Here is a 14,684-nt window from a genome sequence, read left to right on the forward strand (position 1 = left end):
CGGAACCTTCTCAAATAAGGAGGGCCTGGAAAAGTACATGGAACCCCTACCCCTTTCAATTACATCGCATTCCATTCATTGCAGTCCATCCATTCCATTCCCTTCGCTTCATTTCATTCCAATTCCATTCATTCCAGTCCATTCATTCCATTCAATCATTGCATTCATCCAGCCAATTCTTTCATTCATTCATCCAGTTGAGGAGGCTCTGAGACGTGAGTGGGGTTCCTGCAGCTACAGCTGTCCGTCGTTCTACGGTAACGCGTCATGCGTCCCTGACGCGTTCTGGTGTGACGGTGACGCGGACTGTTTGGGGGAGCAGGACGAGCAGAGCTGTGTACTCGCCGCACCTGTGGAAGATGATGGAGAGACAGGTGACGGGGGTTCTACAGGTGGTCAGGAGGTGACCATGGGTCCTACAGGTCGTCACGAAGCGACCGCTGGGCCCACAGGTGGCCAAGATGCGACCGAGGGTCCTTCAGGTGGCCAAGATGCGACCGAGGGTCCTACAGGTGGTCACGAAGCGACCGAGGGCCCCACAGGTGGCCAAGGAGCACAGGAAGGGACGACCGCCGAACCCACAAGTGGTCAAGGGTCATTCGAAGACAAAACAGGTACGAAGACCGATGACGTTCTCTCACCACCACAGTCGTAAAACAAACAAACAAACAAACACACAATCTTGATGAATGTGTTTCCGTCTATGGAATATTTCAGCATTTTTGCTTACAAATTTAGAGTACACTTCTTCGTCTTCTTCTCCGCACCGTTCAGCTGATGGGCCACCGCAGCTGTCCACTCTCTTCTGCCCAGTGGCTGCGTTTTCGCTCCTTCCCAAGTGCACCCTTACTCATGAATCAACTCACTTAGCACTACCTCGCCCCCTGCCTTTCTCGTCTCTGTACCCCTAGGTATCTAAATATAATAAACATTCCCTTTTTTTCCAGTTGGAGAGTTCCATGCTCGGAGCCGTGGGGCCCAGAACCAGGCTGTGGTTTGGATGACAGCCGCTGCGCTCGGCGGGCAGATTCTCTATCGCCTGGCTTTCTAGTCTAGTCATGGTCTCGACAATGCGACACGATCGTGGTTAATTTATTATTTAAAATTAAAGACTCATATTGTGGGATTTTTATGAGAAACGTTTTTTTTTTCATGTTCCATTTCGAACACCTTCTTAAACACGTTTGCCATTTTCATCGTCGTTTTATCACCTTTCAAGTGTTTATCTACGGCCAATATATGGCCGGTTCATCATATGCTTAAGGTTTTATAGAGAACTTTATTGCACGACAATTGTACATGATACAATGTATGGCAAACAACTACCAGTATTACTCAAGTACAAAATAGAGGTATAGGATCAGGTATGAGGTGATGAAAATCGGTGAAAACAACATGTTTTAGCTTCTTTTCATGGATACCACCTGAAAGATGAGAAGTGGAATTTTAAGATTGATTTTGTATTTTATTTGGAGTACTGTAGCTGACCTTACGAAAGTTGCTGTACTTTTTGTTGTGTGAATAAAGCTTTGAAAATTCTTTCTTCTTACGTTGCATTTGTGTCAACATATAGTCAAACAGCAAAATTAATGTGGATGAAGATCGTCGGCAAGTGTACACGTTTGTGCAATGTGATATGACGGAAATTCTTTTCTAACGAATGGTGCTAACAAACCCTAAAAGCAACTAACACTAAAAGCCAATATCTGAATATTTGAATTGATATAAAAGTCAAAGTCAATGTTAAACGTCACTGTGACAACACTATATTCGAACAAAGGCTACATCAATTCCATGTTCCACGGAGCGCTCGCGATTGTCACGGAGTGTTCTAGAACTGCATTTATCCACGCTGTAGCACAGCAACCAAACATAACGCCACTGTTGACCGAGAATACGCACGGATCTCTCGAGCTCCGAGTTTTGTCAAAGGAAATCTCCCACTTTCCCATTTAAAGATGGGGGTTCTCGACAAGGCGGCGTCAGCGTTCCTTTCAGTGGTACACGTGCTTTCATTGCTCAGGCCTGGCGGTAAAAGACAGAGCGGCGAGACAAAACTCACTGTAACTGTCCATGAGGGCAAAGTTGGTCGCAAGAGCCAGGGCAAGTATCTAGTGACAATGCGCCATGGCAAGGAAAAAATACAAACCGCTAAGAAAAAGTCCGATGCGCTGATCTGGGAGCATTCGACGAAGTTCGTGCCATGGTCGCCAACAGACAAACTGGTTCTGAAACTTCGTAAGGCGAAGCGCTGCAAAGACACCACAGTTGGTGAGCTCTCCATCGATGTTGCAGCCGCACTAGAGTCAGCGGACGGTTTACCACAGAAGTGGTGGTACATCATGGACCGACCCAGCAAAGGCGGGCGGAGGAATGAGGAAGTGTTCTTACAAGTGTCCATTACTCTCGACGGCACGGAGGTGAAAAGCCAGCCTACACAGAACCCAGGTAAGAGGCGTCTATTTCTGTTCCTATACATAGTAAGTGGCGGCGGAGCTAGGTTTTACTTCTGTCGCAGCGCAAGGATACATATGAAATGACAAGGACATTTCTATTTAAGAAAAAAGTGAAAAATCATTTTCGGAAGAAAATATCTAGTTCTGTTGAGGTGACGGCAGTTCACTTCTGATCATACATCGAAAAATAGGACAATACAAAAACAAATTCATACGACATTGTATCGTTTTATTCAGTCTCAGACAAGTCACCAGAGGGGACCGTTGAGGCATCAGTACCAAAGGAGCTGGAGACTCTGTCGGAGCTGCAGAATCACCAGGTCAAGGAGGTGGCAGTTTCTCAGGAAAAAGAAGCGGACACGCTCCCAGACAACAGCGGCAACACATCAACTGTCGTCGGCGACATCGCAGACGTCAAGCATGACTCTTCGGACTCAGTCTCAACTTCAGACACAGCCTCAACTTCAGACACAGCGGATGAGTTTGCGGCTAACGAAGACAGGGACGTCCCACCAAACGACGCGTACCGTTCCTCTGGTAACACGGACGTGACGCCCCTTCAAGTGTCCGGTACTGCCGAAGGTCCGGAGAGTGGGAGTGAGCTGCCAAAGGGTCAAGGTAAGAGGCGTTGGGTTTCCTTTCTGTATAGAATTGGCATCTGAATCTCTTTTCATTTACAGCTACTGACTTGCCGTGCTCTATTACGTTCTATTCCTATTCGGAAAGTCGTCATTTATAAAAGTACTGCAGAGAAATAAATTTACAAATGGATAAAGAGAGTACACTCTACCAAAGCACGTACGATATGCATGACAATTTGTATACTTCACCTGACATTAGGTGCTGAAGAATAAACGGACGATAAAACAGCTCCATACAATGTACGTTCAACGTTTTTACTTTTCAGACCCAGCCAAGACTTCTGAGGAGACAGTCAAGACGGAGCTGCAAGAGAAACCAGAGCTGGAGAATGACAAGATCAATGTTAGCCAGGAAAAAGAGCCGGACGCGCCATCGGACAACAGCGCCAGCGGCAAGGACAGCTCACCACCAGCCGCTGCCGGCGACGCCGCAGACGCCAAAGCAGCGTTATCAACAAGCTCGGCATCCGGCCTACCAGCCACAGCTCCAGATACAGCAGACAAACGCCCTGCTGTCGGAGAAGGCGATGTCCAAGAGCGCCATCCTTCAGTTGTCCGTGGAGAACAGACGGAAGCACCCGACAACAGCGGCGCGGATACAGACACAGACAGTCAGACGACAACGTCTACTGAAGGAGGAGGAGCGTCTCTTACAACAACAACCCCATCGCCCAAACACAAGGACGCAGAAGATCCTCAGTACCAAGAGGTCATGTCGTCAGTCGACAAGCTGTAGGCAGAGCTCCATCTTAAGAGAGACTATGCGGAAAAGCTTCTCGCTCATGCCGACTCCCTTCGATCCAGACTCGCCACTACCGTCCCGCATGTTCTCCAGTACCCAGTTATCAAGAACATTATCGCTGCCGTGCCCGATCGCACATCTTGCGAGTTACCCGAAACACAAGGACTAAGTTTGAGGGAGTTACAAGACATCCAGAAGACCCTCACCAAGTCGGTACAAGATGAGAAGGAACGCGCGACCTACATCAAGCGCTGGTACTGGGAAGAACTGGTCCGCGTGGCTCTGAAAGAAGCGCCTGGAGTATTTGGGCCAGAGGACTGATGTGACATTCTTATACTTAGTTGTGATATGCATTTTTCTGCATTCGTTAAATGCATCATCGAAGTTTGAAAAAGGGTTTTATTTCACAGCGCTATCAGCCAATCAATCAACACAACGTTTTGTCACAAAGAAGAACCATTATGAATCTTCAACTGACCCAGCTGTACTTTCGGTCTGCAGTTGAGAAAAGACTTGCACTTTCATGCCAGATGCTCGAAATATAAAAAAGATTTTGTTTCCTGTAAACGGTCCACTCGTTTTGCCAAGAATACTCAGCTTTTGTAACTGTTGCAGATGTAAGGTCCTTGTTGTAAAGTCGCTGTTATTTCATCAACTATTCAATATGCAGTTAACATTTGGGAGAAGCTTCACCTACACGTGAAGAGACGTAAACACCATGCGCATGCCTCTTTTGAATTGTATTTCAGTCAAAGTTGTTCCATCCCGTTGGTTCAATTTTCGGGTTGGACAGTTTGTCTTTAAAAGGGAGAAAATAAAATGAAGATTGTTCATCACTACATTTGATTACATTTCATCATTTGTCTCCATTGTGAATTTCAACAAAGCTGTGAATTTCTCCTCTCGTTTAAATGTCACCTCCTATAATAGAATAATCTTTTCCTTTCTTTGACTTTTATAGTGAGGGAACTCATTTCTCGGTGTAGTTCGATGTTTTGTTTCTAAATAATGAAACTTTTTAAAGAAATAACTCCTTCCCTTGACTTCACTGTAGGGGTTGGGTCGTAATCGTTGCTGGTGAAAAGTCTTTTTGAAACGCTCGTTGCATTAACAAATAGACGGTATTTCCTTGTCTATTACCATTCGTCAATAATGAAAACTTCACGGATTAAACATCAAGCCGAGACGAAGCAGAGATAGAAAACATTAGACATTGAATATCAAGAAACTTGCTTTATGTACATCTAATGCTGTAAACGTGGGTCTGTAGTGAGCACATTCGGAATCAAAACATAGATCGTTCATCTGTCCGTCCGCCTCCAAAAGGTTTTGTCAACGCGTCAAAATATCGATTTGAAGCCCGAGAGTACTTTTATGACAGTAATAAAATGTCATACTACAATATATTTCTTTCTAGATTTTAACGATACCAGAATTTGATCATATAGCAAATGAAAAAGACCTACTGATGAAATACATGAGCGAATACACACGCTTTGCGAAAGGTGGTATGAACGGATATGCGAAGAAACGAGAACGCCATGAAGACTACAAGAAAATGTATATAGATATTCCAATCGCTATAAAAGATAGTTACGTCAAAGACAATGTCGCACGTCACTATGACGTCACGATCAGCACAATATTGGAACGTTTAACTTACCTGGATTATGTCATTTCGGGGTCATTGGGGTCAAGAGTATCAATTCCATGTTCCACGTAACAGTCGAACCGCAGAGCTCTATGCGCATCCGTTCTGCGCAGCCTTCTCTGGACGGGTCATAGGCCAGAACGCAGTTTGTCCTGGCTTGACCCCGCTGCATGCGTATAAACAACTGCCTGTTGTGCAACAAAAATACCTCAGACCTACATAATGTTTATACTTTTTCACATCTACAGGATTTGCCCAGCACAGCCATGTGGATATTTATTGCATTGCAAAAGTTCAGCCAACGTTGTGGCCCCCGAAAAAAAAGCAATTTTCGGTCTGTGTATTTGTGATTATCTTTTCTCCAGTTGTCCGGGGCACAGTCAGTTTTGTCCACAGTCGGACAGTCCAGTTCCTCACCTTCACATTGATACCAAACTTGAAGGGTAAATTTTAGGAGAAACGGTTTTGCCCCCAAAAAAACTACAGCCATGTCAAATTCCCTGGCGTCTTTTTTCGAAAGAGAAACCGCACACACTGATCTTTCACTATGCTTTACAAAACTCAGACATGATGTTTTGACATCATTGCGCTTGCACATGAATCCTACTTATTCTGGCTTCTGGATAATGTTGGTTTTATTTTGGTGGGCTTCCCGAAATCTATTTGCGACGGCAAGACTTGAGCCGTTAGTTATATAAACTTTTCCAAATGCTGGTTGAACTTGCAACATTAGGCCTGACCCCCGCGGCACGAACATGGAACGTACCGGCTGGGTTCCACCGTTCGAACCCAGGTTCGGACCAGGAGTTCGAAACAGATTGACTCAAAATATGATGAATCTTAAAAACTCTTACTTTGTACTAAAACTCTGTGTCTATGTGTGTTTGATTATCATCATGTCACTTATTATATTGCATATGACAGCCACACCCATTCAGATTCTTGTAGCAATTAATGAGGTCTGTGACACAATGCGAAATGTATAAAAATTGGGTCCGTCCGCAGGGTAGTGTGCTTGGGTAGCTACAACCAGACTGAAACTTCACCACTGTGATTTGCGCATGTTCGCAGTTAATTTGGGGGCAAAACCGTTTCTCCTCAAATTTATCCTTCAACTTTGGTATCAATGTAAAGGTGAGGAACTGGACTGTCCGACTGTGGACAAAACTGATTGTGTCCCGGCCAACTGGAGAAAAGATAATCACAAATACACAGACCGAAAATTGCTTTTTTTTTAGGGGCCACAACGTTGGCTGATCTTTTGCAATGCAATAAATATCCACTTGGCTGTGCTGGGCAAATCATGTAGATACGAAAAAGTATAAACATTATGTATATATAAAGGTGTCTTTGTTGCAAAATAAGCTGCTGTTTACACCCATGCAGTGGGGTCAGTCCGTGACCCGGCGTAAGCCGTATTTCAGAGAATAACGCGTTCTACAGTGACCTGCGGTTCGACTGGTAACGCTCGCGATTGTCACGGAGTGTTCTAGAACTGCATTTATCCACGCTGTAGCACAGCAACCAAACATAACGCCACTGTTGACCGAGGATACGCACGGATCTCTCGAGCTCCGCGTTTTGTCAAAGTAAATTTGCATGTTTCGTATTGAAAAATGGGGGTTCTCGACATGGCGGCGTCAGCGTTCCTTTCAGTGGTACACGTGCTTTCATTGCTCAGGCCTGGCGGTAAAAGACAGACAGGCGGGACAAAACTCAGCGTAACTGTCCACGAGGGCAAAGTCGGTCGCAAGAGTCAGGGCAAGTATCTAGTGACAATGCGCCATGGCAAGGTAAAGATGCAAACCGCTAAGAAAAAGTCGGATGCATTGATCTGGGAGCAGTCTACGGAGTTCGTGCCATGGTCGCCAACAGACCAACTGGTTCTGAAACTTCGTAAGGCGAAGCGCTGCAAAGACACCACAGTGGGTGAGCTCTCCATCGATGTTGCAGCCGCACTAGAGTCAGCGGACGGTTTACCACAGAAGTGGTGGTACATCATGGACCGACCCAGCAAAGGCGGGCGGAGGAATGAGGAAGTGTTCTTACAAGTGTCCGTTACTCTCGACGGCGCGGAGGTGAAAAGCCAGCCTACACAGAACCAAGGTAAGAGGCGTCTGTTTCTGTTCCTATGGAGTGTGAGTTTGATTGTTATGATTTCACGGCCATATAATCAAAGATACTTTTGGTAGCTTTTACTCCGGCCACAGCGCAAGGATACATGACAGACATGAAACGACATGGACATACATTTTCACAGAAGACTGTTGCGGCATTGCCTTTTGAAAATATCTAGTTTTCAGGAAGTGACAGCAGTTTATATCATATTCTTAAGAAAAGGATAATACGTACTCAACATTATACGGCATTTATCGTTCTATCTAGTCCAAGCCAAGCCTCCAGAGGGAATCGTTGAGGTATTCCCACAAGGGAAACCAGAGACTTTGTCGGAGCTGCAGAATCACCAGGGCAAAGCACTGGCCATGGCAGTTTCCCAGGAAACACATTTGGACACATCCCCAGACAACAGCGCTAAGGACAGCAAACCATCATCCGTCGCAGGTCACATCGCAGACGTCAAACAAGACTCTTCAGACACAGCCTCAACTTCAGACACAGCCTCAACTTCAGACAAAGCCTCAACTTCAGACAAAGCCTCAACTTCAGCCACAGCCGACGAGTTTGCTGTTAACGAAGACAGGGACGTCCCACCAAACGACGCGCACCGTTCCTCTGGTAACACGGACGTGACGCCCCTTCAAGTGTCCCGTGCTGCCGATGGTCCGGAGAGGGAGAGGGAGCTACTAAAGGGTCAAGGTAAGAGTCGTTGGATTTTCTTTCTGTACAGAATTGACATCTAAATCTCTTTTCATTTACGGCTCCTGACTTGCCTTGCTTTGTTACTTTCTACTCCAGTTTGGAAATTCGTCATTTATCAAAGTACTCCAGAGAGAAAATTTTACAAATGGTTAAAGAGAGTACATTCTACCAAAGCACTTACGATATGCATGATAATTTGTATGAATTCAGTTAACATTAAGTTCTGAAGAATATACGGACGACAAAATCAGCTCCCTACAATCTACATTTTTACTATTCAGACCAAGCCAAGACTTCTGAGGGGACAGTCAAGACGGAGCTACAAGAGAAACCAGAGCTGGAGAATGACAAGATCGATGTTTCCCAGGAAAAAGAGCCGGACGCACCATCGGACAACAGCGGCAAGGACAGCTCACCGCCAGCCACTGCCGGCGACGCCGCAGACGTCAAAGCAGCGTCTTCGGCATCCGGCCTACCAGTCACAGCTCCAGATACAGCAGACAAACGCCCTGCTGCCGGAGAAGGCGATTTCCCAGAGCACTATCCTCCAGTTGGCGGTGGAGAAGAGATGGAAGCACCCGACAACAGCGGCGCGGATACAGACAGTCAGATGACAACGTCTACTGAAGGAGGAGTGTCTCTTACAACAACCACCACATCGCCGAAACACAAGGACGCAGAAGATGCTCAGTACCAAGAAGTCATGTCGTCAGTCGACAAGCTGGGGGCAGAGCTCTGTCTTGAGAGAGACTATGCGGAAAAGCTTCTCGCTCATGCCGACTCCCTTCGATCCAGACTCGCCACTACCGCACCGCATGTTCTCCAGTACCCAGTTATCAAGAACATTATCGCTGCCGTGCCCCATCGCACATCTTACAAGTTACCCGACACACATGGGCTAAGTTTGGAGGAGCTGCAAGACATCCAGAAGACCCTAACCAAGTCGGTACAAGATGAGAAGGAACGCGCGACCTACATCAAGCTCTGGTACTGGGAAGAACTGGTCCGCGTGGCTCTGAAAGAAGCGCCTGGAGTATTTGGACCAGAGGACTGATGTGGCAATGTCATACTACAGGTGTATTATATGCACGTGCTGCATGCGGTAAATGTATCATTGGGGTTCGAACAAGAGTTCTATCACACAGCGCTATATATCAATCTCTCAACACAACGTTTGTCACCAAAAGGTCCGTTATGAATTTTTAACGCAGTCTGACCTGCATTTTGCTGCTAGAAACTCTTCAAACTTCGATTTTGTTTCTAGAAAACAGTCTTCTCGTTTTGTCAAGAATACTCGGCTATGTAACTGTCAAATACATGTAAGTAAGTTCTGGAATTCACAAAAACATTCCTATAGTTTCAATTTATTCCATTATTGTTTAACACTTTACCTATACGTTAACATATACAAACACCATGTGTATCGCATACAATCTCTCAATCGCTTCAAATGTTTGTTAAACAAAGTTGTTTTGTTCATCCCTGTTTTAGAAAAATGAAAAAGAAAATGGAGATTTTCATCTCTACATTCAGTTCATTTCTGTCACTTGACTGTATTAAAACTTGCCTTGGAGTTTTGTTTTAGTCAAGAAAACACTTTTCAGTTCAATCCATCTATTGCTATGCATTGAAGGAATTTATTTCTCCATTTAGATAAGTGATCGGTTTGATTAAGTTTACTTAACTAATGAAATGTCTTTCCTTATCACAAGACCAGTACGAGCTGACTCCTCCAAGTCTGCGTCGATGCTGTTGACTTAAGGTTCCGGTTCGGAATTTCAATTGTCCAGATATCTAAATAGTCCCTAAGAATAAGACGCAAATCAGAGGTTGTCTCTATAGTTTTGGCTCTAGATTTTCCGGCTGTCGCTTTAGCAATGTATATCTTTTATACTTCCCCAAATGCTTGTTGTTCGTATACGTAGCGTTTTATGGTGTCGGAGATTTGATCGTGCGGCGAACACTCCCTGGTATTAGTGCGCGCGATAGCGGTAAAGCGTTTCGTCGCCTGATTACCCAGATCGTGCGTTCTATGCGCGTTTTGGGTATTTTAGCGCCATCGGAGCTCGCGGAAAACGTATCGGATAACTTTTCTTCCTTTTTGCTCAGTATACAGAAGAACTCTTGACCTTCATTGCAATATTAGTCATTATCCCAGGAAAATTCATTTTTTTCATGAAGCGGCCTGTAAAAAAAGCCTCCAAATTAGCAATTTCTTGGTGACAATTGTATTTTCATGATGGTTTTTACCAAAAATAACATTTCTACAGAAAATGTCAAATGAGTCTGACGGTCAGCGACAAGGCACCCTTTCCTATCGGAAACATCGAATTGTCCGAAAAACGATGTTTTGAGAAGCGCTAGTGCTTTTTTCAGAGACAGTCAAATCGGCCTCGAATCGTAAAAGAAACTCCGAACCGGAACCTTAAGGGAATAGTTGGGATTATTGAAAAAAAAAAGATCTTGGGGGTCCGCTTGGGTATCGGTGTGAGAGGTTGCATCAGTCATTGTGGATGGTGGCGGGCTACTTTTGAGTGAACTTTATGTGATAACTCTGCGGGCAAACATAGAATAATCCAACACAGTCGTACTTATCAACTTATCAACATGAATAAGACTTGTGTTCCGTGTGTGGTTGGTTATAAAGCCAAGCCTTTAGGTCAACCTTAAATCAAAAACGCCAACTTTCTCACTTATAAAGAAATGATTACCTACCTTCGGTGAGTCGGCACGTCATAGGTCGCCATTTGATGTTGATGTTGTAGAAATATCAAGCAGACTATGACAGGACCAACCGCCGATAAGGGTCTAAGGCAGCCTTAAGTGTTAATTAAGACAGCTGACGTTTGCTGGACACGTGCACGACTATCCCAAGACCCCCCTCAGTTATACCCTCTTTCCACTAGGACGGCGCTCTCGCCGCGCTCTCTCTGCGACCTAAAATTTGACACATCGTTCAACGAATTGTATCGAAAATAAATGAATCTTGTTACACTTTGTGTGTTTTGTTGTCTTCTCAATCACACTTTTACGTTTTGTATGATATACCCAGTGTGAAAGCGAAGGTTTCACATATGTTATTTAGGTCGCAGTGAGAGCGCAGTACGATCGCCGTCCTAGTGGAAAGGGGGCCTAAAGCTTAGGGCACAACCCATCGTACGTGCAAATACGTGCTGTCTATGTGCCAAAACGTGCCAGTACTACTAGCTGGCGACGCGCCTGCCATGTACAGCCTGAACGTTTTCAGAAATACGTGGCAGACGTGGCCTCCCCAAAAAACGTACGGACAAATTGCACGTACGGCGGCTTGTGCCCTTAGCTTAAGTGAACGTACAACCAGCGTGCGACGTACGTGACCGGGCCCTTAGGTACGTCTTCCCGGTGGATCAAATATCACTGTACGGCATAACGCAACTTGTGTATTCATTATACAAAACTGGTGTGTTACGCCCTAGAAAGCGTACTTTTTATGCAAACCAAACCGTTTTGAACATTTTTGTGAATAGCAGTTAGGTTTAAGTCACATTTCCAAACCTGGGCCCGGCCAGGCTGTTTGTGGAAATGAAAAAGAGAAATTTATACATAAAACTATACAAGTAAAAAAGTAACGCCCACGACTATTCTTCTTACGTCTTTAGTGTTTCCGGTTTGAAGTGTGACGTAGACATTAGTAGGTGTTTGGGGGAACCGTGCGTAGGTTAATTATTAAAAAACACGAACTATCACCGTAACAATGGCTCGCTCGGGACATCAGGTTCTGAAAATGTTATAAAAATTTAATTAGCTAAAAGGTAAAGATAAAAAAGAATGTGTTTAGTTACATCGATCGATGAGAAAATGACTTGTTAAGCTACCTGGTTATTATATATAAATATATGACTCATTCCACGCTATATTTACACAACGCGTCTGAAGGCCGCACGGAAGAGCAAAGTTCATGTTTGCTTTTTCTAAAGGACTAGTTTGGTCCATATTGTCGCAGTGCGCGACAACAACATGCCGGGCCGTGACCACAAAAACTCCCTTACACTCGATGTCGACGCGTGTAGTTATACTTCAGTGGGGCGTTCTTCTATTACGTCCACCCCTGTTAGCCTCGCTAGTGTCGAGCGGACCTGGAACTTTCGTATCAACTACCCACCCGAGGAGCGCGGTCGCAGGAAACCCGCTACTATCGGCACGGTGATCGTACTGTTGTTCCTGGTGGTCATGATCACGGTGGCTGTCATCGTAGCGACTGGGAAAGGTGGACCGGACCAGGGCGAGCAACCGCCGGCAGAGGGGATGAGACACTGCCCGTGCAGTCAGGGGTGTAGGTGAGACTGAATAAAATATGTTTCGTAATGTGTAACGTTAACTTCACTGTAAACAAAGCAGTACTACCCCCTTTCCACTGGGACGGCGCTCTCGCCACGCTCTCTCTGCGACCTGAAATTTGACAGATAGCTCAACGAATTGTACAAAAAACGAAACGCTTTGTGTGTTTTGTTGTCTTTTCAGTCACAATTTTACATTATGCATGATGTACTCAGTATGAAATCGACGGTTACACATATCTGTTTAAGGTGGCAGTAAGAGCGTAGCGCGATCGCCGTCTAGTGGAAAGAGTCCTTGAAGTTTGGGCAGAAACTATCACTATATTAGGACCTCTATGTGTGTGTGAGGAGGGGGGGAGGGTGTCTGCAAATTGTCTGAATCATTAGCCTAACTGCACATTACTTTGGATCATATTTCGACACGTTTTTTTTTACATAACGTGGCGGTTTAAACCACGTTGTTTCTAGGATTCCGGTACATGCGTAATTATCTGCTTGGCTAGGGTTGTGTCATTTCCTCACCACCTGTTCAAATCTGGCCATTTTCCCATCTGCACGGGCCGTGGTGTTAAAAGGGGCGTATTGTATAATCAGACCAATTAAAGACATTAAAACAAGGACACCGGTTTTAGACTTTTGTCTTCATCTTAACCTTGTTCTGCAGAGTACGTTTATATACGTACGGGATTCACATATTTAAGGGGTCGCTTTTTTGCGGTTACCGAAGGGTTCGCTTAGCGGTTAGCGGTTATCCCCCAGGTGAGCCTTCATTCGTATGTAGAAAAGTTACAAAGTAATTTTGGGTACTCAAATCACTTCTTACCTTTTGCCCACGGGTTTTACTATGATATTCAAGTGTTGAAAGTAACGCACATTTTGTTGGAAATTTCGGAAGTCCGATCGTAAGGGGTCGCTTTTTTGCGGTTACCGAAGGGTTCGCTTAGCGGTTAGCGGTTATCCCCCAGGTGAGCCTTCATTCGTATGTAGAAAAGTTACAAAGTAATTTTGGGTACTCAAATCACTTTTTACCTTTTGCCCACGGGTTTTACTATGAGATTCGAGTATTGAAAGTAACGCACATTTTGTTGGAAATTTCGGAAGTCCGATCGTAAGGGGTCGCTTTTTTGCGGTTACCGAAGGGTTCGCTTAGCGGTTAGCGGTTATCCCCCAGGTGAGCCTTCATTCGTATGTAGAAAAGTTACAAAGTAATTTTGGGTACTCAAATCACTTCTTACCTTTTGCCCACGGGTTTTACTATGATATTCAAGTGTTGAAAGTAACGCACATTTTCTTGGAAATTTCGGAAGTCCGATCGTAAGGGGTCGCTTTTTTGCGGTTACCGAAGGGTTCGCTTAGCGGTTAGCGGTTATCCCCCAGGTGAGCCTTCATTCGTATGTAGAAAAGTTACAAAGTAATTTTGGGTACTAAAATCACTTCTTACCTTTTGCCCACGGGTTTTACTATGATATTCAAGTGTTGAAAGTAACGCACATTTTGTTGGAAATTTCGGAAGTCCGATCGTAAGGGGTCGCTTTTTTGCGGTTACCGAAGGGTTCGCTTAGCGGTTAGCGGTTATCCGCCAGGCATTCGTATGTAGAAAAGTTACAAAGTAATTTTGGGTACTCAAATCACTTTTTACCTTTTGCCCACGGGTTTTACTATGATATTCAAGTGTTGAAAGTAACGCACATTTTGTTGGAAATTTCGGAAGTCCGATCGTAAGGGGTCGCTTTTTTGCGGTTACCGAAGGGTTCGCTTAGCGGTTAGCGGTTATCCCCCAGGTGAGCCTTCATTCGTATGTAGAAAAGTTACAAAGTAATTTTGGGTACTCAAATCACTTTTTACCTTTTGCCCACGGGTTTTACTATGAGATTCAAGTGTTGAAAGTAACGCACATTTTCTTGGAAATTTCGGAAGTCCGATCGTAAGGGATCGCTTTTTTGCGGTTACCGAATGGTTCGCTTAGCGGTTAGCGGTTATCCCCCAGGTGAGCCTTCATTCGTATGTAGAAAAGTTACAAAGTAAATTTGGGTACTCAAATCACTTTTTACCTTTTGC

At 44.8% G+C, this 14,684-nt stretch overlaps 4 protein-coding genes across 4 annotated transcripts in view; all 4 read left to right on the forward strand.

Annotated features, from left to right (window-relative positions):
- LOC118422184 (prolow-density lipoprotein receptor-related protein 1-like) overlaps positions 1 to 1,460 on the forward strand; it is a 23,508-nt gene extending 22,048 nt beyond the window's left edge. Inside the window, exons 18-19 of the mRNA XM_035829703.1 lie at positions 198 to 614; positions 948 to 1,460. Coding sequence (XP_035685596.1) covers positions 198 to 614; positions 948 to 1,051 — 521 coding nt within the window. The 3' untranslated portion in view covers positions 1,052 to 1,460. The remainder of the gene's footprint in view (positions 1 to 197; positions 615 to 947) is intronic.
- A 498-nt stretch (positions 1,461 to 1,958) lies between these two features.
- On the forward strand, positions 1,959 to 4,233 carry LOC118427200 (dentin sialophosphoprotein-like). Its single transcript, XM_035836877.1, has 3 exons — positions 1,959 to 2,420; positions 2,648 to 3,074; positions 3,364 to 4,233. The coding sequence occupies exons 1-3, from the start codon at positions 1,959 to 1,961 to the stop codon at positions 3,831 to 3,833; spliced, it is 1,359 nt and encodes a 452-aa protein (XP_035692770.1). The 3' UTR covers positions 3,834 to 4,233.
- A 2,724-nt stretch (positions 4,234 to 6,957) lies between these two features.
- Positions 6,958 to 9,364, forward strand: LOC118427276. Its single transcript, XM_035837007.1, has 3 exons — positions 6,958 to 7,596; positions 7,876 to 8,307; positions 8,592 to 9,364. The coding sequence occupies exons 1-3, from the start codon at positions 7,107 to 7,109 to the stop codon at positions 9,362 to 9,364; spliced, it is 1,695 nt and encodes a 564-aa protein (XP_035692900.1). The 5' UTR covers positions 6,958 to 7,106.
- Positions 9,365 to 12,302: 2,938 nt separating this feature from the next.
- The window catches only part of LOC118427349, a 22,830-nt gene continuing 20,448 nt past the window's right edge, over positions 12,303 to 14,684 (forward strand). Inside the window, exon 1 of the mRNA XM_035837133.1 lies at positions 12,303 to 12,626. Within this exon, the coding sequence (XP_035693026.1) occupies positions 12,307 to 12,626 (320 nt within the window). The 5' untranslated portion in view covers positions 12,303 to 12,306. The remainder of the gene's footprint in view (positions 12,627 to 14,684) is intronic.

The sequence above is a fragment of the Branchiostoma floridae genome, chromosome 1, assembly GCF_000003815.2.
Source record: "Branchiostoma floridae strain S238N-H82 chromosome 1, Bfl_VNyyK, whole genome shotgun sequence".
Taxonomy (NCBI): Eukaryota; Metazoa; Chordata; class Leptocardii; order Amphioxiformes; family Branchiostomatidae; genus Branchiostoma; species Branchiostoma floridae.

What these genes read in the sequence shown, in the direction of transcription:
- LOC118427200 (XM_035836877.1), top strand. Translation starts at nt 1,959, where the DNA reads ATGGGGGTTCTCGACAAGGCGGCGTCAGCGTTCCTTTCAGTGGTACAC. An exon ending in TTACTCTCGACGGCACGGAG is followed by an intron (nt 2,421 to 2,647) that starts GTGAAAAGCCAG and finishes ATCGAAAAATAG; the next exon opens with GACAATACAAAAACAAATTC. An exon ending in TGAGCTGCCAAAGGGTCAAG is followed by an intron (nt 3,075 to 3,363) that starts GTAAGAGGCGTT and finishes TTTACTTTTCAG; the next exon opens with ACCCAGCCAAGACTTCTGAG.
- LOC118427276 (XM_035837007.1), top strand. Translation starts at nt 7,107, where the DNA reads ATGGGGGTTCTCGACATGGCGGCGTCAGCGTTCCTTTCAGTGGTACAC. An exon ending in CCAGCCTACACAGAACCAAG is followed by an intron (nt 7,597 to 7,875) that starts GTAAGAGGCGTC and finishes CGTTCTATCTAG; the next exon opens with TCCAAGCCAAGCCTCCAGAG. An exon ending in GGAGCTACTAAAGGGTCAAG is followed by an intron (nt 8,308 to 8,591) that starts GTAAGAGTCGTT and finishes TTTACTATTCAG; the next exon opens with ACCAAGCCAAGACTTCTGAG.